Source organism: Diabrotica undecimpunctata, chromosome 8 (genome assembly GCF_040954645.1).
Source record: "Diabrotica undecimpunctata isolate CICGRU chromosome 8, icDiaUnde3, whole genome shotgun sequence".
Classification (NCBI taxonomy): domain Eukaryota; kingdom Metazoa; phylum Arthropoda; class Insecta; order Coleoptera; family Chrysomelidae; genus Diabrotica; species Diabrotica undecimpunctata.
The window spans coordinates 108,470,817-108,496,458 of record NC_092810.1 but is presented as its reverse complement, the minus strand read 5'-3'; the positions used below and the strand labels follow the sequence as shown (position 1 = coordinate 108,496,458).

Sequence of the window (25,642 nt, the reverse complement as noted above, 5' to 3'; positions counted from 1 at the left end):
TAGAAACGAAACACATGCACTTGTAAGTAAAATAAAAAATAATCACTGGGAACATGATTTTTACGGTCTGCAAAAGGAAATATGGCACTTATAAGAGGTCAAAGAACGGAGGTAAAGGAACTAATAGAACCAAAACACATAGAAAAGGATACGTGGATTGGCTATCTAAAAAAGCTCTATGCAGAGAAAAAACAAACGACGCAAGAACCAGAAGCACCAGAAATTACGACAAATGAAGAACTTATTATAAATGTGCAGGAAGTTAGGAAAATACTTGAAAAGCTGAATAACAGAAAAGCAGCCGGTAAAGACGGAATACCAAACGAATTAATGAAATATTGTGGAGCAACAATGACAGAACAATTAAAAATATTAATTCTTAAAATTATAAAACACCTTAAGAATGGAGAACGAGCGAACTAATTTTACTATTCAAAAAAGAAGATAAACAACAGCCAGAAAACTACAGAGGTATAAACTTGTTAAATACTACCCTAAAACTTAGAACTAAAATTTTACAAGGTATAATCAGAGGATAAAGTATAATAGATCAGCATTTCTGTGTCTGATTGACCTGAAGAAAGCATTTGACAGAGTAAGACTCAAAGATGTAATCCATCTTCTGTATAATAGAGAACTCCTCTAAATATTATAAACACTATCGAAAACATCTACTAAAACTACAAAATAGAAGTCAAAATAGATGGACAACTTAGAGAACCCATAGAAATTGTCAGCGGAATAAGGCACGGGGATTCATTGAGTACCATTCTCTTTAATTTAATCATCAAAAGCGTTAACAAAGGAAGAGGATACAGAATGGGAAACAAAGAAAAAAACATATTCTGTCACGCAGACGACCCAATATTGATAGCCCAAGTTGAAGATAGTCTACAATGACTTATCCACAGATTTAACATAACAGCAAAAGAATTTAATATGACAATCTCATCTCAGAAAAGAGTAGTAGTCAACAAACAACCAACCAGATCTAAAATGGAAATTTACGGCATCAATATTGAACAAGTAATGGAAATAAAATACCTGGGAATTACACTATCCAGCTATGAAGACCTGGAAAAGGAAGTGAGAGATCAAGTACAAAAAGCAAATAGACTGACAGGATGCCTTAATAATACTATATGTATGGCGAAACAGACACATTAACACTGAGATGAAGTCAAGAATTTATAAAGCCAGTGTAAGACCAATAATGACATTTGCCTCAAAAACAAGACCCGGCACAGCCACAACGCAAACGCTACTGGAAATGGCAGAGATGAGAGTACTGAGAAGAATTACAGGTAATACGCTGAGAGATAGAAAGAGAACTGAAGACATTAGAAGAAAATGTATCGTACAGTGTATAAATACATAAAATAGAAAAAAAAAATGAAATAACCACATAAGTAGAACGGAGGAGACCCGTGTCGTTAAAATAGCAAGAGACAAGTCATCAATCGGCAAAAGAAGTATCGGGCGACCGCGCAAAAGATGACGTGACAACCTTCCATAGAGGTATTAATCCGCCAATGAACAAGCAGAATTGCTTATAAGAAGGAAGTACGAATAGTACTATAGGAGGATTACAAACGAAATGGTGTTGCACAGAATGGGAAGAGACAGAGAACTTTTGGCCACTATTAAAAGGTGAAATACAGCATATTTGGGGCACATACTTAGAAATGATAAGTACGAGTTCTTGCAGCTGATTATGAAGGGTAAAATCGAAGGGGTTCTGGTAGACGACAAATATCCTGGCTGAAAAACATTCGCAACTGAACTGGGTTAAACACACAGACGCTCTTAAGAAAATCAGAAGATAGAGACTATAACTACAGCAAATTGCTCTCTATCTTGAGCTGTTCTTAGTATCGAATGTCTGTCCATGCCTGTCCAGTCTCTTACATTTTTCAGCCAGGAGCATTTTCTTCTTCCTGTACCTCTTATTTCTTCCACTTATAATGAAAGAGAAAGTGGAAGAAACAAGAGGTCCAGAAAGAAGAAAATGCTCCTGGCTGAAAAATGTAAGAGACTGGACAGGCATGGACACACATTCGATACAAAGAAGTCATAGGAAGTTGTATTTTTCTCCTTCGTATGTCCTAGATAACTCGTTTTTCTGGGTTTTACAATATTTAGGAGTTCTCTCTCAAACCCCATTCTTCTCAGCACCTCGTTGTTGGTCACGTGCTCTATCCTAGAGATCTTCAGCATCCTTCGAAAAACCCACAAATCAAAGGCTTCTACACGTCTCATACTTGTAATTCCGAGAGTAAATGTTTCCACTCCGTATAGCAATATGGAATAAATGAATGTTTTTGCAAATTGGTATCGGATATCCAACGATAAGATTGAGTTTACAAATAATTTTTTCATTCTTTGAAAAGCGGACCTAGCATATTCTATACGAGCACGTTTTTCAACTTAAGTGTGTGTGGTGTTGGTTTCTTTTAACTGTGGACTTGATCCATTAGACAAAATGAAATTACTCTTATAAGATATCTCTTATACTCATTATATTTTTGAATATTTATAACTTATTTGATAATAATGATTTACAATAGTAATTCACACATATATTTTACAGGTACTTACATACATATATATTTTAATGAGCGTTTTTTTTGTTTTTGTTGAAGAATTAGACAAAAAATACTACATGTTATACTAAATAGTAATACTACCTACTAATAACTATTAAAATATATAAATATTTTTTTTTTGACACAGCGCTAGTGCATAGACCCGGTTCAACACCTCGGAGGTTTAGTTTAGTTTAGGTCTTTGTGTTTATTTTATTTTTTTTTATTTTTTTTAAATATTGTTCTATTTTTTATTTATTCTTTCTTTTTTATTATTTATTTAATTCTTTTTATTTATTTATTTTTTTATTTTTTTTTTTCGTTTTTTTTTAATTTTCATGTTTTAACTTGGGTATATATAATTTCACAATTTTAGTTTAATATTAATAATGTGTTTAGTCAAGATCGTTTGTTATCCAGCAACCAAGATACTGGAATTTATTGTATGGGTTCTATCTGTTTGTTGTAGATACGATTATTATTGTCGGCATTTGGTGCACGTGTAACAGCCATTACTTTTGTTTTATTTGTATTTATATTCAGCCCTAAGCCACAGTATATTGCTAAAGCTTTTTAAGCAATATACTGTGCCTAAGCTATCTCGCTGGATATTATAAAAACAATTGAAAACGTCAATCAAAACCATCAAGTGGAACTCATACAGGCGAAGGAATAAGACAGGGGGATTCACTAAGCCCTACGCTATTCAATCTTATCATGGATGAAGTCAAGAAGACCATCAATAGAAAGAGGATACAGAATATATATATATATATATATATATATATACCATACTGATTATATATATATATATATATATATATATATATATATATATATATATATATATATATATATAACAGCGCTTCAGGACTTGTAGGTTCTTGGCTTCCAGAAACTTGGTTATTTCCAAGTCTTTCTTTCCTTTCAAGTCTTTCCAATTTCAAGACAAGTCTTTCTTTACTGCTTTCAACCATTTCTTCTTTGGACGTCCTCTTCTTTTTTCCCCATTTCTACCTCTTTCAGTATTGTTTTTATATTTTGATTCTCTGGCATTCGTATGTGACCAAGCCATCAAGCTCTTTGAGCTCGTATTTTTGCCGTATTGGTTGGTTTTCCTCTGCTCCGATACACTTTTATTTATTTTTTTCTCTAGTCTGTTTAGTACTTGCTTCTCTTGAAGGCGCTCTGATTAGTAATTTAATCTATCTCTAATAGGTTTTGGAATTATTGGTAGTTCTTATTTTAGTTTTGCTATTATTAGTGTATGGTCACTGTTGGTATCTGCCCCTCTATAACTCCTGCAATCGAATATTGCCTTATCATGTTTGCTTTCAATTAGGACATGATCTATCTGATTTTTTTATTTTTCTATCGGGAGATGTCCATGTTACCTTATGAATGTCTTTGTGATCAAAACTTGTGCTAGCTATCTTCATTTTGTTCTCTGTAGCAAATTCTATTAACTTTTTCCCGTTTTCATTTGCTTCCTTATGTAAACTTCTCCCCCTGTTATTCTTCAATATATTTCCTCTTTTCCCACTTTCACATTCACATTCGTGTCACCAATGATTATCTTTATATCGCATTCCTGTATATTCTCTATTAGGGTGCTTAGCTCTTCGTAGAACTCTGTTTTGGTTTCTAAATCTTTATCATCATAGATGTATTAATGTAGGCTATGTAATATTAATATCCCTCCCAATATGAAAAAAACCTTCAAAGACTAGTTCAGAGATTTAATACAAAAGCAAAAGAATTTAACATGACGATTTCTACTAGAACTAGACTACTAACTAGAACAATAGTAATCAGTAAAGAACCAACAGGACGTAAACTGAAAGTCGATGGAGTTAGTATTGAGCAAGTAACGGAAATAAAATACGTAGGGATTACACTTGTAACGATTTAAAAACTTACTTAAAATTCAAAGTTTTAATTCACGTATTAAATATTTCATTCTGATAAGCTAATCTACGATCTACTTATGACAAATCTTCAAAGAAAAACACTTAGTGTCTCTGAGAATAGAATAAACAAAGTTAAAATTTTTGTACATTATTCGCCAATTCCTACAGTTTCAACAATAGCACGAATAGACCCACTTAACGGACAGTCAAACCGAGCCAGTTTTCCAATTTGTTTGGTCATATGTTTTGCGTGTTTTCCGAAGTTGTATTGCTGTATCAGTGCCGTTATTTAGTAGCAACATCTACTGTTAAATATTACAATAAAAGTTTATAAAAGTCTCATGACATATCAAGGCCATATAATTTTATTAATATTTAGTAATGATTAAATACACAAAACTTAAAGCAAATATTTAAAAAACGGAGACATTACTCTGTGATATGTTTTAAGATGTATAGATAAACATATCTGTCGTGAATGAATTACATACAATGTCAAATACCAGATTTGAATATTAGTGTTTATATTAATAAATACAATCGTAGGTACAACTCTACATTTTCACTAAATAGATAGTAAAATTTAAAAATAAAAAACGGTTTTTTGTTAAGTCATTATAATATAAGAAGTGATTTTTTGTTCGGTCTAAACTGTGTACCTCGGAGGTAAAGGACACTATGTCCATTTTTGTCGAAATTTAGATTATTGCACTTTTGAATTTAACTTTACTGGCTCTACACATAGGTAAACCATACTATGTCCAGATACAATTTTACGGCAAGTTACCGACTTTTTAATAAACACCAAGTCCACTTCCAGTCAGAGGTAAACAACACCATGTGGACTTGGTGTTGTTAACCTCTACTATATGTGTGCACCGTCATTTACCATCCGGACATTGTGTTATGTATCCTTCTACACTTCCCGTAATATAGAAATGGTACACTTTTTTTCCCAATGTAAACCAGTGTTCAGACCAGAGATATATAAGAGAGCCTCTCTTACATATCTCTGGTTCAGACTGGAGACAATGGTTCGTGAAACAATTCATTGTTGCCATCACAGATAACGGAATTGCACTAAATCTAAATAAAAAAAAATGACGTTCAAAAATGTGTTTAGATAAATATTAATTTTATTATTAACAACAAAAAAACGGTATCTAATAAATTTAATAACCAGAGAGATGGTTGAGTTAATGTCCAAAATGTTTGAAGAATTTTTTAATAATGGAGATGTAACAAAATACTATTATTTCAGCAGTTTCGAATTATAATACATATATTTAAATTCCAGACTTGTTCACTGTAAAAGTTATTCATTTTGTATTAATTTCAAATTAAATTTTTAATCTTTCCAGTGTGTTTTAATTTTTCTGGTATGCCACAACTCAATACAGTTTTGTACTACACTTTACGAGAAACGAATGACAGCTCTCGATTTGAAATTAAACATAATAATTTAAAGTCATGTCTAATTTTTTTATTTTTTAACATTATTTTTGAATTAAAATATTTTCATAAATTATAATAAAACACTATTCAAGTCCTTCTTTTAGCTGGTTTGTTAGCTGGATATTGATAAAATCTATGAGCCTCTAAGTGGTGAAAGCTTAGAATCGAACGACAATGATATGAGACGTATAAGTAAACCAGCGAAAACAAAGGTAAAAGAGAAAGCTATTATTACTCCTACGATTAGCGATTAGTGGGGCAATAAAAAAAATCTTCTTTAGGACGATTTATCCCTAAGCAGTGATGCAGGCAATTTCAATGAACATAATGAAGTTATTTTAGAAAAAGAGAAAAGTGTTGAAAGAAATGTACAAAATATAACTAAGTGCAAACAAAAAGGTAAAAAACGTGTAGTAAATGAACAAAATTGGGCCTGTAATGTTCGCAAACGAAAAATAGCTGGTGGGAAAGAGTATGCCAGTAAAAGAGGCAAAGACATGCCTGCAAAAATGTTAAAGCCTCCTTGCATGTGTCGCATGAAATGATCTAAAAGATGTCCAGAATACGAGACAAAAAATTTTCAACTCATACTGGACTGAGACAAACGTTTCAGATCTTAAAAAGCAATTTATCTTCTCATGTATCGACATCCAACCTACTCTTCGATCAAGAAAAAAGATCTAAATTCTACCAAATCTAAAATAATACACTACACTACCATTTTACAGTGAACAATGAGCTATTGAAGGTGTGCAAGGTTATGTTTGTAAACACACTTTGTATATCTAATTTAGTAGTAGTAAATATGTTGAAAAAAATTGAGCCAGTAGGTTTAATAAAAGCTGATCAAAGAGGTAGACACACGCCAACCAATAAAACTTCTACCGAAGCCGTAAATAGTATACATATATAACATATTAAATTCTCATTCTCATTCTCAAAATACGTTAGTCATTATTCCAGAGAAAGGAGTAAGAGAGATTATCTGGGCAAAGAACTTACAATAGAAAAGATGTATCAACTGTACATTGATGAATGCAATGAAAGACATGTAGATCCAAAGCTCAGAGCAAAAAAGTGGTTGTACGCAGATATTTTTAATAAAGACTTCTTGTCGTTTAAACCGCCCGAAAGAGACATTTGTGATACATGCAGTACATTCACCGCTCAATTAAAAATAATCTTACTGCAGATGAACTAACCAGTGTACAGGCTAATCATGATGCTCACCTAATTGAATCTAAAACTCGGTATAACTTAAAGCAATTGGACTTTATAATAGCTAAAGAGTCACCAAAATACAAAGTACTATCTGGTGATTTGCAAAAATGTTTGCCTTCACCACTAACAAACAATTGTATTATTTTCTACAAAAGGAAGCTTTGGATATTAAATTTTACATTACATGATGCCAGTGTTTCTTTTGTACAATGTATGATGTGGGACGAATCGAAAGGGGCCCGAGGTGCAAATGAAATTGCCTCGTCAATTTTGAAATGGGCTGACAATACAATTCCAGTTAGTCAGGTAGAGCACATCACTCTTTGGACCAATGACTGCTATGGACAAAATAAAAATATAAGTTTTATAATGTGCTATTTTTGGATACTGCAAATAAAGACGATCACTCAAAAGTTTTTACTGAAAGGGCACACACATATGGAAGCAGACACTGTTCATGCTTTAATCGAAAGAAACTCTCCAATTTGGCCATTTTAACACCATGGGACTGGCAACAACTACTTAGGCAAACATCAGGTAAATACACAGTGCACAATATGGAACTTGCAGATTTCAATTATTCTCTATATTCAATTAATCTCTGTTTTTACTTTTTTCTGGGTGTCATTTTCTTTTAGTAGTCTTATCTTTCTTGATGTCTGCAACCATTGTCTTTCTTGATATTTGCAACCAATAGACTATAATCTGAGAAGACATCTGCGCCTGGATATGTTTTTGTTGAGGTGATTTTCTAAACCTTTTGTTTATATTGATAAAATCAATTTGGTTTCTTATCATTTTCCCTGGGGTATCACCGGGTGCTTTCCCATTAAGTCTTCTTGGATGTAATTTAAAAAATGTATTCGTTACAACCATATCCGTCTCTTGGCAGAATTGGATTATTCTTGCTCCTCTTTCGTTTCTGATGCCAAGACCATATGACCATATGATAATAATAGTAAGTTCATGTTTTTTGGTCAGTTTTAGAGAGTCTTCTAGAGTCTGATAGAAATTTTCCATTTCTTCTTCAGTGGATTCTGATGTCGGTATGTAGACCTGAATGATGTTTATATTAGAGGGACTTGACTTAATTTTCAATAGCACAACTCTGTCTGATATGGGCGTAAATCCTATTACTGCTTTAGCTATTTCCCTTTTTACTATTATTTACGCAATACGCAATTTCTGTTTCTTGTTGTGTTGTCTCCAGAATAATAGATATGGTGTTCATCTATAATTGTTATTCCAGAATTTGGCCATCGAACTTCACTGCATCCTAAAATATCTATGTTCAGGCGAGTCATTTCTTGAATAGTATTTGCTGCTTTGTCTGCTTGGTACATGCTTTGAATGTTCCACGTACCGATCCTTTTAACTTTTGGGACATTATTGGCTGACCAGGGGATTCTTAGCACCCTCTCCCCACTTAAGGTGTGCCCGGGACTGAGGGCCGTTTGTTTGGGATGTTCAGCCATTGTGGTGTCCTGGGGATATCCTTACGGATCTTTAATGTGGTAGTCATCCTGTGTTTTCCATGTCTCAATGCCGTTGGCTAATTTAGCTCTTCCGCCTTTGAAGTCAATTTCTCAGCTCCAGGGTAAAGCAAGCAGCACATTGGGACGCAGGTGACACAGGTGACGCAGTGCAGAGCAGGTTACACAGGTCAGAAAATATACGTGTCACGCAGTGTGAGCGCATATTTGGAAGCAGTCTTCTCGAAAATTTTGAGGTGCGAATATCAAATATATTATATGAACATAGAAAGAGAATTTTATAATTTCAATAATGGAGTTATTTCTGGACAGTTCCGAATCAGAGTCAAACACAGAATTTTAAAAATCAATTTTATTATTCAACATGTCAAAGAGAAAAAAATCATTTGGGAAAAGCAACTGTATGAAAAAGAATGGGGAATCTACACTATCATCTGAGTCTCGTTATTTAAATTATTTTCGGTTAAGCAGAAAACAAGTTGATGAAGTACATAATATAATAGAAAACAGTATTTATTCAGATGGCTGTAATGCCCAAAAACCAATAGGAACCAAAGAAAAACTAGCTGTTTTTTAAGGTATTATTTTTATTAATTTTATGTTTTATTAAAAAATACAAAAATATCATTTTAAACAATCATAATTCTATACTCCATAATTTTCCACAAAATTACGAATATTACCGGTATTAGCGGTTTGAGGAGATGTCTCAGCAACAACCTGGGGGTGAGTGTAGTAGATGAATAGTTACTGGTGCTTCTAGAGTTGTAATCATTTGAGCATAAAAAAGAGTTGTTGGGAATAGGAGCTAGAGGATTATTACAATGTTGATCCTCAGTATGCTGGCTACTGTGACTGGAACTTGGTGATGGAAGAGGTGTTGACGACTAAGAGGGCTGCTGAATATGGGTATTAACATATGCACCTGTAAAAACTCTTTGTTCACTATGAGTGTAGTTTTCTTGACTGGGATCCTGAATTTCTAGATATGCAGCTTCCAGCTGCGATATAGCTTGAAACACATCATTTCTTGCACGATGTTGAAATTTAGGAGGCGTTTTTTTGGTTATTTTGTACATCGACATATAAAAATGATAGAGATCATCATCCAAAGGCTTCTGTGCTGCCCGTTCAACTGCTCTTTCTTCGGCCCTTTTTTGACGTTGCGTAATTGACTGCTTTATTACTTCCTGTATATCATCATTTTTAAGTTTCTTATTTTTAGCTGATTTGGTTGTGATTAATTGGTCTTAAGTTGCCTTACGTTTGGCATTTTCTTTTTCGTTATTTATTTGTATAACAATACCAGACGTAGACGGCTCATTAACAATGTTATTTTTAACACTCTCGATTTCTGAGGTATCATGTCGAATGTCGCTGGTCACCTCGTCAAAAATTTCACCGTCTGGATCAACTATGGAGTCATCCTGTTGTGGGTCTTCATCTTCACATTCTTCTTGTAAATTACCTTCACGTGATCTGTTGGACATATATGGAATCAAAAAATCCATCTGTTTTTGAAATTTCCATTTTTTTATGATGACAGAAGCAGCTCCGCTTTTTAGACACTTTTTCTGTCTTCGCAGTGCATCGCGGTGGCAGTTACGAAGCTTAAGCCAAAGTGTCTTCGCCTCATTTCCTGTAACAAAGTTTTGTTTTTAAATAAATTTAGGCGTAAAGGGGATAAAAGACTTATGCAATATTGCATGATGTGTTGAAAAATAGTAACACAGATGTAACTCTTTTGTAGGTATATAGCTTCTGGAGATAGCTACAGAAGCATAGCGTACAGCTATAGAATGGGGGATCGAACAGTTGCTAAAATAGTAAACGAGATATCTGTTGCAATATGGACCAACATGCAACCACTGTACTTAGCAAAACCGACTACTGAAATGTGGCAAGCGATATCATCTGATTTTGAGAAGAAATGGCATTTCCCTCATTGCGTGGGAGCTGTCGACGGGAAACATATCGTAATTAACAAACCACCAAAAACTGGCTCCTCAGACTACAATTACAAACAACATTGTTCCATTGTTTTAATGGCTACCGTTTATGCACATTACACATTATAAATTTACTACCATTGATGTTGGGTCAAATCAGGAGATTCAGCGATGGTAATATTTTCTCAAGCAGCCCACTTGGGAAAAGAATGATGAGAAAAACTTTTTGTCTTCCACAGTCGACTTTATTTGGTACAGCTGAAGTGCATTTACCATACGTTTTTGTGGGCGATAAGGCCTTTCCGCTAACAGAAAATTTGATGCGACCTTATCCGAGACGAAGCGTTATTGGTAATAGTAATCTTGAAAATAAAATATTTAACTTTTATTAGTTTTCTCAGGATGCAATGAATGCATTTAAAACACATTTAACATTTTGACAGGCGACATTTTGCGCCTATGCCCTTAACAATAACGTAGCTATGTACCTACTTACTGTTCTGATATAATTAATATAATTAAAAGTATTTGTTTAACTTACCGCTTTTTAAATTTAGTTTTTTTTCCTATTTCATTCCATAATTCATCCTTTAATTTTGCTTTTAAATAATTGGGATCGTTAGTATCGTAAAGAATTGTTTGACTTCTCACCAATTCGATTATTTGTTCATTTATTTCGAATATAACCACACCAAATTTTATTAGAAATTAACAAACTGCTCTGCACGTGGCACAGGAATCTGTGTCCGGACGACTGCGCTGGCAGGTTTTCTTAAACACAGTTCTGTGCTGCCCTGTCCTGCGTTCCAATTCGCGCGGGGTAATGTAATTGTACGGAAAACAGAAACCTGTGCTGTCCTACGCTGCGTTGCCTGCGTCACCTGCGTCTCAATGTGCGGCGCGCCTAATGAAGTGCCCTACCACATGTCAGTTCTTCCACCCGTAGCTATTGACCAACAAATGGGGAATTACTTTTATCGGTAATCGTTCGGTCACTTCGCAGTATCACAACCAGTTAAATCATAATTACCGCCTTTGATTATTCAGTATCAGACCGGTAAGGATATTTTTCTTTACCGCTCCGATCCTGTAATGATATAGCTGCTGCCATGCTCTCAGTTGATCCGCGGGTATTTATTTGGCAAAGCCTTATTCACACCTGTCCTAAATATCTGTAGGGCGTTTCCTATCAGCCATTGGGACGCGCCGTGTTGAGGTTGAGAACTACCCTCCTCCGAGTGTGTTTTTCAAGAACTACTGAGGAGACCCTACTCAATTCGGAATTCCTCCTTCTTGGAAACTACAGCGGCACGACGACATGCCCTAGTAGTGTAAAAAAAATTTCAAGATGCTCACATAAATCTTTAAATAATATGTAAAACTGTCCAAGAAAAAATCTTTAAATTGTTAATGGATGAATCCAATAACGATGTTTTCGTCGTTTACTTCTCGACTGAAGCAAAAGAGCGATCACAGAAGTAGTTTCGATATCATCCATTGGAAAACTGATGTAATTCAGCGATTTATAAATCGCAGTGGAGGCACCCCCTAGATTTTCTACTACAGCGATTTTTTTGTCGCCCCGACTAAAACTCGCAAGTGGAGGGCTAGCCTTACTCACAACATACAGGGTGTTTCAAAAAGGTATGTCATAAATTAAATCACGCATTCCGGGAACAAAAATAAATTGATTGAATCCAACTTACCTTTGTACAAAAGTGTACACAAAAAAAAGTTACAGCCCTTTGAAGTTACAAAATAAAAATTGTTTTTTTTGCATTATCTCCTAAACTACTTGACATTTTGTAATCAAAATGGACAAGTTACTTTATAAAATAGAAACAACAAAATCTAAACACACACAAAAATTTTAAGGGGGGCGTGCAGCCCTAAATCCCCCCAAACTTTTGAGTACGTTCAAATCAAATGAATTTTGTGGCATCATTAGTTTAACACATTATTTTTAAAAATTTTCTTGCCTCTTATCACTTTTTTCAAAAAACAGTTTTTATTGAGTTACGGCCCTTTTCATTAATCTTTAAAAAATTACGTGCAACTAAATACAAAAAATGTCTATAACCTTTATAAATATGATATTACAATAAATGTTCAAAATAACTCCCATTTTCTTGAATACACATTCGGTAACGTTTTAATAAGGAAAACCGAATGCGCTAAAAAATCGTATTTTTCTGACGAAATTGATTTGCAGCTTCAATTATTCTAAACCTTTGTTGTTTTTTGTCCTCTATTGTTACAGAATACACTTTCTCTTTCCTAAACCCCCAAAAGCAAAAGGCCATGGGGTTAACACCTGGACTTTTGGCTGGCCAAGAAATAAGTGCGTCACGACCCCTTCCAATCCACCGATCAGGATACTGCCTGCAAAGGTATTCCCGGACTTCATTACTGTAATTAGATTTGGGCCTATTAGATTGTTATCCACAATTCCCTCCCAACATTAACTTTGAAAGTCCTTTGGTGATGAGTCGTTTTTTTGAGGATTTTCGTCGGCTCAAATGTGCTCGTTATGATGGTTTGTTATTCCATTTCTACTGAAGGTAGCCTCGTCGGTAAACAAAATATTTCTAATAAAATTAACATTTCGAGTGTATGAAAAATGCTTTCAGAACAAGAAAGTTACGTGTCCATTTTTATTACAAAATGTCAAGTAGTTTAGGAGATAATGCAAAAAAACAATTTTTATTTTGTAACTTCAAAGGGCTGTAACTTTTTTTGTGTACACTTTTGTACTAAGGTAAGTTGGATTCAATCAATTTATTTTTGTCACCGAAATGCGGTGATTTAGTAAGTGACGACCGGTTTCGACCAATAATGTTTTCTGGTCATCATCAGGTCACCGATAAAGTACAATCTTTACAAAGCTAAAAAATTTTACATATTGTAATACTACTAATTTAACAAAACCTTACATTAGGCATGATACAAAAGGTGCCAATATTATTTATGTTAGTTATAATTGAGGGGGGGTAGGTGGTTTTTTTATTGAATATACAGGTGATATTAGTATAAAGATAATATAGATAGTACATTCCGGTACAAGGTCTATTGTTAAGGTGGCGTGTTTCAAATACTTATTTTTGCTAACGTATCTTCTGTGGGTTTAAAACTTACTGAAGAAAAATAAAGACCCCATACTCTCGTTTTAATTTGAATACTCTGCCTTAAATTTCTATTGAATCTTCGTTATTATTTGCCAAATGCAAAAATTTCAAAGTGCAATCAAACTTGTCATATTTCATAATATTTTGAATACGTTTATTCCCATATTATAATATTGCTAGATCAGTACAAATGCATATTAAAGTAGGACATATACCCATTATGAGTAGTATCGCTAAAAACTGCTTCAGTTCACTACGATCTATATTACGCATTTACAAATCATAAATATTGGACGAATTGTGTGGGTCCTGATAATATATTCTGAAGCATAACAATTAGTTTTCTGAACTATAACATTAAGCAAATCATCAGTTACAAATTTTCTATATATACTGTATGGGTTTGATAAGTCCACATCATTACCTTTTAGCCCACTCTCCCCAAAATACTGGACAATATTACTGACCTTACTGCAAAAAACCCATTCATCAATAACGCTGATATTGTTAGATACTGCCTCATGAGCATGGGCTTCAATTTCATGTTCTACCGTGATAGCTCTTCATCTTCATCGTTGCTCTCGGAAGGTCTATATAAACCCTCGGAATCTGCGAAGGGATCCGACTTTTCTGAATGAGATGAAAAGTAACCTGTTTTTGGATCATTCAATTCCTCAATAAATTTTGAACTGCCTGATTTATTGCACAAAATCGGATTATTATATTTAACTACATTTGATAGTGGCGAAGATTTGTACCAGAATTCTAAATTTGAATTTGAAATTGTGAATTTGAAAAAACCGTTACAAATACAAATGCAACAAAATTCGATGACGATAACTTTCATGAGTTCATATCGTGTCCACCGGTGGTACAAGACATTTTTTCTTAAAGAATGTTTACTATGGCTAGCGTGTATCACGGGTGGTACACGCAAAAATAGGTTTTAAATAGAAAAATATGGTTTTAAACGTCTAAAAAATAGATTGATATTAGTCAAAATAGAGATTGTTAGTTAAAATACATATATAAAAAAATTACGGCTGAGAGGTAAAATCTCGGAATTCTACGTCGTCGCCAGCAGAAAATAATATTACATAATTAAGCTCGCCCGTCTATGGTGAATAAAAATATTAAAACGTTACTAACTTCACTCAGCTCGGATACTGACACTTGCTGACCATGGTACAATGAATACATTGTATTCATTGTACCATGCTTGCTGACACTGACATTAAATGACACGGAGGACCAACTAGTAAAAGTGACATGACACATTAGAAGAACAGAACAATTCGAACATTATAGATAACCTAAAAATTCAGAAATTATTTTATTTATTATAATCATTTTTTTCTGAATATTTACTAGTTTTCTCACACAACTATATTCTAATTATGACTTTGTACCATTTTGGAAACTGTGTGGCCCTTATATACGTACCTTATTACTATACCTATAAACACTCTGGCTTGTAAGTAGGAATTTAAAATCAAATTAGAGCAACTTTAAAATAAAATCTAATTTACTTTTAAGATCAGAATATGGAGCCTTTTGGAAATGTATTCAAGCAGGATTAATTTATATGATAACACAGCTGGCGAAAATGTTAATTCTTGCAACTTTTTTCCCAGAAAATGTTTCTGATCTTGGAAATGATGTGGTTGGAGTAAGTATGAAGCATGCATATTATCTTATTTGATTCAAAGATTCTCCATTTCTCGCGTTTCATTCATAACTTCATTAGATTTAATTTTATAACAGAGTGAGTGATATAGCATGAAAAATTGTCCTGAGTTTTTACGTAAGTTGTTTCTGTACTTTTATTATGTCAATAGAGAAATTATATGTCTTTATTTTGTCATTGGGAATTCATTTCAATAATTTTTAAGGCAAAATCTTTATGATGATAGTTCTCTTATGTGGCTAGAAAGTACAGTAAAATCTGTGTGGAATTAAATCACATTGTTGTGAACAAATTTTCTAGCACAAGCAAGGTTTTGCATTATTCATGGTAGATTTTTATACATTAAAATATGCAGGTAATTACCAAAATTTGTTAACAGTCATTTACAGAGTTTCATATGCTTACAAGACAACACAGTTAATTTATTTTCAAGGAAATATGCAGATTCCTTATGATTACTTAGTGATCAGATATTATTTTGAAAGTGAACTTTTAGTCATTATTTAGTGAATGCTTTCTTTCCATAATGTGAAGTGATTGTGTACTCTGTTGTTTTATTTATCTAACATATCTTTTACTCTAAGTTCAGAAATTTCCAACTTATTTGCAAGGAACTTTTCTGAGGTTTATAGTAATATACATTTGAATATTGAAGAACATGCATATCAACAGTTTAATATTGTGGATATACCCTTGAGTAAATTTTCTCTTTTGGAAATTTATAATGGAATTTTGTCATTGAAAGAAAAATTAAACTATGGTCCAGATAATGTTCCTGGTTATTTTCTAAAAAGATGCATTCACACTATTTGTGTACCATTATATTTTTTTATTTAACCTTTTATTGAAATTGCAAGTTTTTCCATCAATTTGGAAAGATAGCTTTAAGTTGTTTGAGTTTCTTCTGTGCAAACTATTGACTTGATATTGTAATTTTCTCTTGATCAACCAACAACTTGGATTTCGGAATGGAAAATTCACCTTGACTAATATGATCTTATACCAACACTACATGATTTCAGCTTTAGAAAAGAAGGTTCAAATGAATGTCATATATACTGATTTTTAAAATGCTTTTGATAGGGTGAATCATTATCCTTTGCTTCATAAACTTCAGCTGTATGGACTTCCATCATTCTTACTTTAATGGTTTGCTAGTTATCTGAGTAAATAGGTTCAATATGTGAAGATAAAATCTTATTTCATCTGTTTTGTTTTCTCCAGTGTTTAGATTGATATAGCTTTAATATTTAAGTGCGTACAATTTTTACTCTTTGCTGATGATCTTAAGTTTTATATGGAGATAAACAATCTAGCTGATTATTTTAAACTTCAGGAAGATGCATTAATAGATGGTCTGCTTCTAATGCAATATCATTGAATTTGAATAAATGTCTCAATATAGCCTTTTCTATGTCTAGGTCATGCATTAAGTTCAATTATCAGGTACATTCAAATATTTTAAACAGAGTGAGTGAAATTAGAGATCTTGGTATTATATTTGATTTGATTTGAAGGGTCAAGACATAATCTCATATTTCTATATAAGGTTTTATGGATTGTTCTGATATTCTTGGTTTGAAGGTGGGAAATTTACACACAAGAGACCGGTTGTTGTTTCATATTGGACTTCATGTTACAAACTATGGGTACAATAGCCCTTTGGCTAGACTTTACATAAGCAGAAATGAATTTTGCATTTCACATGATTGATTGGAGTGTTCAGTTAAGGTGCTTAGGAGGCATTTAGACCTTTTTCATAGTTGATTCAACTGCTAATTGTCTCATTCCAGTCAACTATAAAGCATGAAGTTGGAGGAGGAAAAATCCAAGTAAAAATCCACCAATGCTGAGTCAATATTCTACGAGGTGAGTCAAAGAACAATAAGAGCCAACAATTTGATGGTTTATAATATTCCTGAGTCTTAATTCCACAAATTTAAAGGATCATATTGCTTATGATAAATCCATAGTTGATGAGATTTTTACTAAATTAGGTATGCAGCAGGAATTGCCAACAATAAAGAAAGTTATTCATATAGTACTAATCAAAAATAACAAGGATGGCAATGAAATCTGGGAAAAAATTACAGGGAACACGCTATAAAATATTCTATGATCAGACACTGATGCAACAGGAAGCCTATAAAAAACCAAGACAAATCTGGAAGCTAGGGTTTCCGCTGGTGAGGAGATTTTGGTCATTAGGTACGTTAACAGTAGTGTTGCCCAAATGCAAGAACAAGACGAGGCTTAGACAGTCTTGGTGTTGGTCTTGCGCCAATACACCTGGTCGTGGTCTTGGTATTGCACTCCCGGTCTTGGTCTTGGTCTTGCCAGCAAGCAAGAGTCTTGCAAGTCTTGCAGTTACCCATTAGCCTATTGCTATTTATTAAACGTTGCTTTAGATCTTAGAATAGCGTAACAGAGTAAGTACATTTTAAGCTTGAATTAACATAGCCATAATAAAGACCAACCAAATTAATAATTGTCTAAACAACTGACACCAAGTGGGGTTTGAAGCCACGATCTAAGCAATCCGTGCCTATGCTCTAACTAACTCAGCTATCTACCATGCCCCACGGAAGTCAATTTGTTTCTTAATAAACGTTTGCATTTACTAAGCTTACATGTGCTAAAACATGGTTAAAACACAAAAAAAAACAAATCAATGACATAAGCATGCCTGTATTTTAAAGAACATTATCTGGCTAGAAAGGGATTGATAGACATGATGGGCAAAAAATCCACATACATGTATCAAGGGCACAGATTTTTAGGTGATAAGACAACAAACTATAATCCACTTATTAAAGCAAAATAAATGTTTTTACCAATCTTATCTCTACTTTTATATAAAAAACTAACTTAAAAAAATAAAGAATAGGTAAAAAGCAATGATAATCAAAAGAAATTATTTTAAATTAAGGAGATACCTACTTAATAAATACATTAATTTACTAAAATAAAGTAGTAGTAGTAATTTTGGTTTTTCAGGAAGAAATATTTGTAATTCCTTCTTGTGAAAAGGTATTAGATGCTTCCTTAAACCTGACGTGTTTCTGTTATTCATTTTAATTTCAACCTTTCTATGTAGGCACAATTTATACAAAGCAATTTGGGATGCATGAATTATTTCTAAAAACTCATAAAATTTACTTTTAGGTCTTTTAGATCTATAACTCCAACGCTCACTACTCCGACTAGAACTATTTGAGTCTTTGTCCATCATATTAAATTGTAAACTTGTCACTTTGGGAACACAAAGGATTAGATGAAAAACAATTATTACATTAGATTAGACTCAAAGGAATGCTCAATTGGGAATGAAGTTAAGTGATGTCGAAAAAGTAACGACTATACTACTAGTTACTTTATATTCGTTACTATCCAATACCCTAAGTATCTAATAACAAGCCGAGAATTATATATCGTTACTTCGTTATTCTAAAAACTTCGATATTTTGTTTACACGGTAGGCGACATTATCTGTTATTAATTTGCCTCGTTACTTTTGAATATTAGCCGCGCTCTTTCAGCAAATTTTGTTTAACCCAATGATCTCATCGCACACTCAGCAGAAACAATTTATAGTCTTACCGAAGATTTGTTTATTTAGATTCCTCCTGACTAAATTATAATGTGAAAAAAATTGAATTATTAAGTGGGTGTCCGTAACAATTATATTTTTTATTAAGCTAGGGTGACATATTTTAAAACATATCGATACTTATCGAAGTATCGATAGAAGTATATAAATGATAAACCCTCCAACCATAGTCTACCCAGCTCAATGTTTTATAGCAATCAAACTGTTATGGACTGTCAAGAGACGGAAAATTTGTTTAACCTATTTTTCAACCTGTCTATACTAACAATCAAAACAGTTCATACTCTCTTGAAAATAGAGTTATGAATATTAGTAATAACATTAAGTGTACAGAAATTTCAAAACTAGAAGTCTTGAAGGAAATTGTGGCACTTCCAAATAAGCTTACAAATGGTTCTGATGATATTCCTAACATGTTGTTAAAAAAATGTGTGTGCACAACTGTATTTCCACTGTATCTACTATTTAACAAGTCAATTTTTAAAACCGGGCAAAAATATAACATTAAAAACTATCGCAGCATCTGTATCCAATTTGCAATACCAAAATTATTTGATTTTCTAGTTAGCAAGCAGATTTCTTGGATGTGTAAGAGTCTTATATGTCAGGAGCAACATGGCTTGTAAAACAAATCAACTTTGACTAATCTATTAACCTATCAACTTTATATGCTAAACATGATTGAAAGCAGGAAACAGACTGATTCGATAGATACAGATTTCTCAAAGGCGTTTGATCGTGTTGATCAGGAAATACTATATACTAAACTGATTTTAAATGTATTTGACCCAAACTTTGTTTCTTGGTGGAGAAGCTCTTTCACTGGTCGCATTCAAAGAGTTAAAATAGGTTGTTATTTTTCTGAGGAAATTGTGGTCACATCTCCATAGGATGGCCATAGTTTTTCTCTCCTATTTAATATTTTCGTGAATGATATAGTTACATGTTTTGATTAAGGAGAACCGTTGAAAGTATTTCAGATCAGGAACTGCTTCAGGAGGACTTAAATCGTTTATTGGAGTAGTGCCAAAATAATAAGCTATATTTGAATATCAACAAATACGAGTTTTTCTAGGAAAACTACTAGGTTTGATTCAACTTACTTTATTGATAACCAGCCACTAAAATACACATCTACAGCAACAAATCTGGGTGTAATTTTCGATAAGAAATTAACTTTTGTCAATTATATTAATTTTATATCAATTAGGGGGTCAAAGATGCTGGGCATTATTACTAGAACTTCTAGTTTTTTCTCCATTGCAGCCACAAGAATGGTCTATTGTTCTTTGGTCAGGTCTATGCTGGAGTGCTGTTCTGTCATATGGTCTCCTTATTTCCGGATACATTCTGATTCCTTGAGGGTTCAGCATAAATTTCTACGGGTGTTCGCCTTTCCAAGGTGGTATTAGAATAGCAGACCATGACTACACTATCATGGAGAGGTCTATGAGCTTGCCTGCTTTAAGTATGAGGAGGGATCTGTTTGGTTTAACTTTGATTTTTAAATTAATGGTAGAATTTAGACTCTTGTGGCTCAGATTGGACTTAGAGTATCATATTACCATGGTTGGCATCATCTAAGTACTTTTAATGTTAAATTTTGTAGAAGAATCTATGGTGCTAATAGCCCACTGAATAGATACTTATCTTTGTTAAACAAACTGAATATAGATGTATTTAATGTGTCTCTCAATTAATATATATTTGTAGAAAAGAGTTACTGGTACCTTAGAGTGTGAAAACTTAACTTAATTGTAATAATTCTTTATGTTTTTATTGTAACTAGCTAATATTTTATATATATTTTTTTTATTTTTAATGTTATTTTCCCATCTTTATAGTGCTGAATCTTAGAATCATAGAATTAACTGCTGGGTTTATAGGTTTTAAGATTTATTATACATATATGGGTATATAATGTACATGTCTACATGCATGTGTATGTGTATATATATTTTTAGAATACATTATTTAGTGAGTATTTAATTTTGTTAGCTTAAAGTACTGTGTACTTAACCACTATTTTGTATATTGTAAATTGTAACATTAAATGGGTTGTAGCGTATATTAAATTAAATAAAAAAATAAATTAATTTGTATTTGTGTTTGAAACTGTGTATTTTGTATTTTTAGAATTTGTATAGGTTGTATTAATATTTAGTTAACTAAAAAAAATTGTATAAAAGTGTTTTCCCGTTAAATAAATAAAAATAAAATGTAATAATAATCTACTGAGTAATGTTTACATCAATAATCCACTGGGTGACATTTACGTCATTATCTATATTACATAATATAATATTTATATTATAAGATTTAAACTTGTCGTACAACAGTAAATTTTAATTATAAACAATTACAAAAATGATAAAGAATAATATAGAAAAACTAACAGTATATAAAAAAAAAACAATATTTTAACGTTCTACGTTGGAAATTTGTACGGGAGTGAATCGGCAAAATCATTACATATATGTAACATATAGGTAAGAGAGAGAGAGAGAGAGAGAGAGAGATAAGATATATTTTATCTCTCTTTCTCTCTCGAGAATAAAAATGTCCCTTTTGTAAATATATTTAATATTCCCAGATTTAGCCATACGGCTCACACTCCCTTTAAGGGGACAATTCACTCATCCCAGATACCTACGGTATCAAAAGGATTGAGCTCTGGATTGAGTCTTAGGTGACTTGGTACGTCGGTGTATCTCCCAAAAATTTTCCCACGCATCTGGACGTCGAAAGTAGCACAGCTTTCTGCATGATCTTATACAGATGTTCATTTAGACCCAGCTTTTTTATGTTTTCTAGGAGGTTCTTCGGGATGACTCCAGTGGTAGAAAGAATAATGGGTATCGTCTGGATACTTTCCATTCTCCATTGTCTCTTTATTTGTATTTCCAGATCTCTGTACTTGGCGATCTTTTCGTTGTACTTAACACGCAGATTATTGTTGTTAGGTATCGGCACATCGATTAGTGTTGTTTGTCCTGTTAGTTTATTAATTAGCACGAGGTCTGGTGTATTATGTGCTACAGTTTGGTCTGTGAGCACAGTGTGATCTCAGTATAGCTTATACTTGTCATTCCCAAGCATACTCTCAGGAACGTATTGATAATATGGGAGATGGTTTGTTTGCAGAAGTCCCAGTTTAAAAGCTATCTCTCGATGGAGGATCTTCCCTACTGGGTCATGCCGTTCCTTATATTCAGTTGCAGCAAATGCCTGGCAGCCCCCGGTAAGATGTTGGATAGTTTCTTGGGCTTGACATCCATATCGGCATTTGTCGTTTTGGACCTGAGGGACTTTGACGATATATTTCAGGTAATTTTTGGTTGGTATAACCTGATCCTGAATGGCTGGTAATGAACCTTCTGTTTCATGGAACATCTTTCCTGATGTCAGTCAATAGTTCGACGTTATATTGTCAACATAGTCTTGACTGAATTTATTCGGATGTCGCCCGTGCAGAGGTTTATCCATCCAGATGGGCATTTTTTCGTTCTTAATAAGATGGTTTATGCGCATTTCTTGTTCCCTCAGTTTGATCGGTGTTGTATCATCTACTGCACAAATCGCGCGATGAAGAGTAGATGTCTCCGCCTGCACCTGAAAATAAGTTCGTAAATTTTTTATATTTAATTTAAAAATTTAAATTAATTTAATTTAAACATTTATTAATATTATTATTTTTCCATTCTGTTCAGATTTGTCTTGAGCCTCGTTAGGTATGTTAAATTATAAATTAAAACTTGTAAATATCTCAAGAAAGTTCAAATGTGTACTTATATACACAACAAACAACAATTAAATTTTGTATCTGTCAATGTCAGACAAATTGACAGTTGTATCACGAAACAATATTTTTATTTTATTAATATTATCATGGTAAATTAAACAATGCGTAAGTAAGTTATGTATATTGTCATTTTTAAATACTTATGAATATTGCATTTTAATTTGTATTGTATTATTATATTGAATTATGTTGCAGTGTATTGTATTGTATTTTTATATTAATAAAAAAATAAACAATGAATTTTACTGCAGAGTATGTGTAAAAATTTTTTTTTTGCATTCAACTCCTTTCATACATACTTTTTTGCATTCAACTATGAAAAAAAAATAAATAAAAATACATTTTCATCAAAATATTGATTTAATCCTTCATTTACTATACTCCTATTACAGGACAAATATTGTTTATATACAGCAAACGATGCATCATATACCTATATACCTAATTCTGTTTCTGTTTCTGCTCTCTCCTATCTATATCATTACATATGTAATGATTGTGCAGATTGACTCCCACATAAATTTGTAACGACGAACGCGTGTATAGAAGTATAACTTCTACCGGTAGTCACACTGGACTGCCACACCCGTTTTTATTTTATGTGGGACTGTGTTTACTACTCCATATGGTTGCGCGATCTGTCGTTACAGTCTGCCGTTACAGTCGTTTTGATTTTATCATACCTCTGCGTAATCCATCATACTAACCAATACATTCTGTCTGATAATAAAGCTATGCTTCCAAAAATGCACAGAAATCTTATTGACCAATTTTAGACTTTTCTAGAAGTACATTATTGTAATTTATTTTAGGAATTCCTCAAATCTACAGTGGATCTAGCAGACCTTGCGGGTTTATACTTAGTCCTCTCAGGAATACCAGGAAAAGGACACAGCAAAGTACTAACTGCAGGAATTGGTTGGGCAACCGCTGAAGTTATTCTCTCGAGGGCTTTGTTACTGTGGGTAGGAGCGAGAGGAGCTGAATTTGACTGGATCTACATTCAAAAATGCATAGAATCAAATATTTTGTTGATTCAACATATAGTTACTGCCACTTTGGTTTGGTTATGGTCTAGACATGATTTGAAACATACTATTAGATCAACCATTGTTGTTTTATTATTTCTTACAGCATATAAAGGGTTTTTGTTAGATTTATTAGTAGCTGGACTGGGAGCCAACGCTTGGGTGGGTTTATTAATTAAAGCATCTGTCACAATTACATATGGATTGTTTACATTATTTATATATGCAGAATTAGCTCAAGTCATAGGTATTTTCTAGTATTAATTAACGAATAAAAGTAGTTGCATTCTTATATTTAGTGATATTTATATTGTGTAATAATAAAATATTAAGTTAAATTACAAAAATGTAATATTATTTGTTCAATGTTTTTATTGTTAATTTGTTTTAATATATTTCTTTTTATCTACAGATCGATAAATAAATTACTAAGTAATTTCGTTTTAGCTTTATTTATAAACAATAGCCATTTTAATGTCAGATTGTTAGATTTATCTTCAACTTAGTATCTGACAAAGAAGTATTTTAATTTCTTCCTTGTCTACTTTTCGACATTGCTGGGAATGTTTGAAAATGTGTTTATAATCTTCATTCTAAAATATATAAAAATTAAGATTATGTAGTATTTAAAAGTATTGAGATTGCTCAGTATTTTTAAATCCATCATTAACTTCAGTCGATATAGCTTAATTTGTTTCTATTCTTAAGTATCTGCTATGCCTGTACTTAATAATTTTGAAGATATTTTAAATTGTAATGAAAGGAGAAGTATTTTACGAATTAAATTTATTATTTGTGTTTACTTAAAGCAACACAAAAAAATAAAGACGTTATTATATTCACTGGTAGAAGATGTTTAAAATGAGCTCCCACACCGCCAACACAGGCTTGAAGCCGGTTTTCAAATGATCTACTTACGTTTATAAGCATTTTTTGCATAACATTATGAAATGCATTTCTAATTCAGACCTTCATGTCATCAATTATTGTTGGAGGTTCACGGTACACTAGATATGCAATATAACCTCAGAAAAAGAAGTCAACTTTACTTAATTATGGTCATCTGACTAGTCAATGAATTATTCCTTCTATTGCTATCATTCCGCTAGGAAACTGCTCATTCAATTAACTTTGGGTAAGTGTGTTATGATGAGAAGGAACTCCGTCAGCTCTTCTTCTTTAGTCAGGCATGACACGTTTATCTCTAGCACTTTAAAATATAATTATAATTACGTTTTATTTGTCCCATCCAATCTCATTGTTCATATGTGCAATTAAGATAAGACGTTCCTACCCCTGAGGGACAAAGCTAAATGAAGTCGAAACAATTGGTAACTTTCTGATGATAGTTATATTGGTACACATTGACGCCCAACGTGGATCACGAACCCACAACTCTGAGATTAAGATTCTCATCCTTTACCGACTGAGCTAGCCGGGTGTATGTGTAACAATAAAACTACCCTTAGAATAATATATATATATATATATATATATATATATATATATATATATATTATAATTACCTTACAAGTTACTAAAAAGTTGTTACTGTTTCCCAAAAGAAACAAAATCTATTACATAATTACCCAAGATACCAATCCACAAATTTAAGGGCTACCTAGTTTGACTCTTCGTAGTGATGTACGGATTTTTTTTGGAGTACCTAATAGTGGAACTTACACCGACCGACATCCGTTTTGTGAAACGGTACTTATCTAAGAATAAAACAAAATCAAAAAAATTTCTTCATTCAATTATGTTTTGTTGTACCTAT

General features: G+C 32.8%; 1 protein-coding gene across 1 annotated transcript; it reads left to right on the top strand.

Moving 5' to 3' along the window:
* Positions 1 to 15,008: 15,008 nt before the first annotated feature.
* On the top strand, positions 15,009 to 24,304 carry LOC140448522 (BOS complex subunit TMEM147). The gene is made up of 3 exons (XM_072541606.1): positions 15,009 to 15,212; positions 15,275 to 15,407; positions 23,650 to 24,304. The coding sequence occupies exons 1-3, from the start codon at positions 15,136 to 15,138 to the stop codon at positions 24,121 to 24,123; spliced, it is 684 nt and encodes a 227-aa protein (XP_072397707.1). The 5' UTR covers positions 15,009 to 15,135; the 3' UTR covers positions 24,124 to 24,304.
* Positions 24,305 to 25,642: the final 1,338 nt, after the last annotated feature.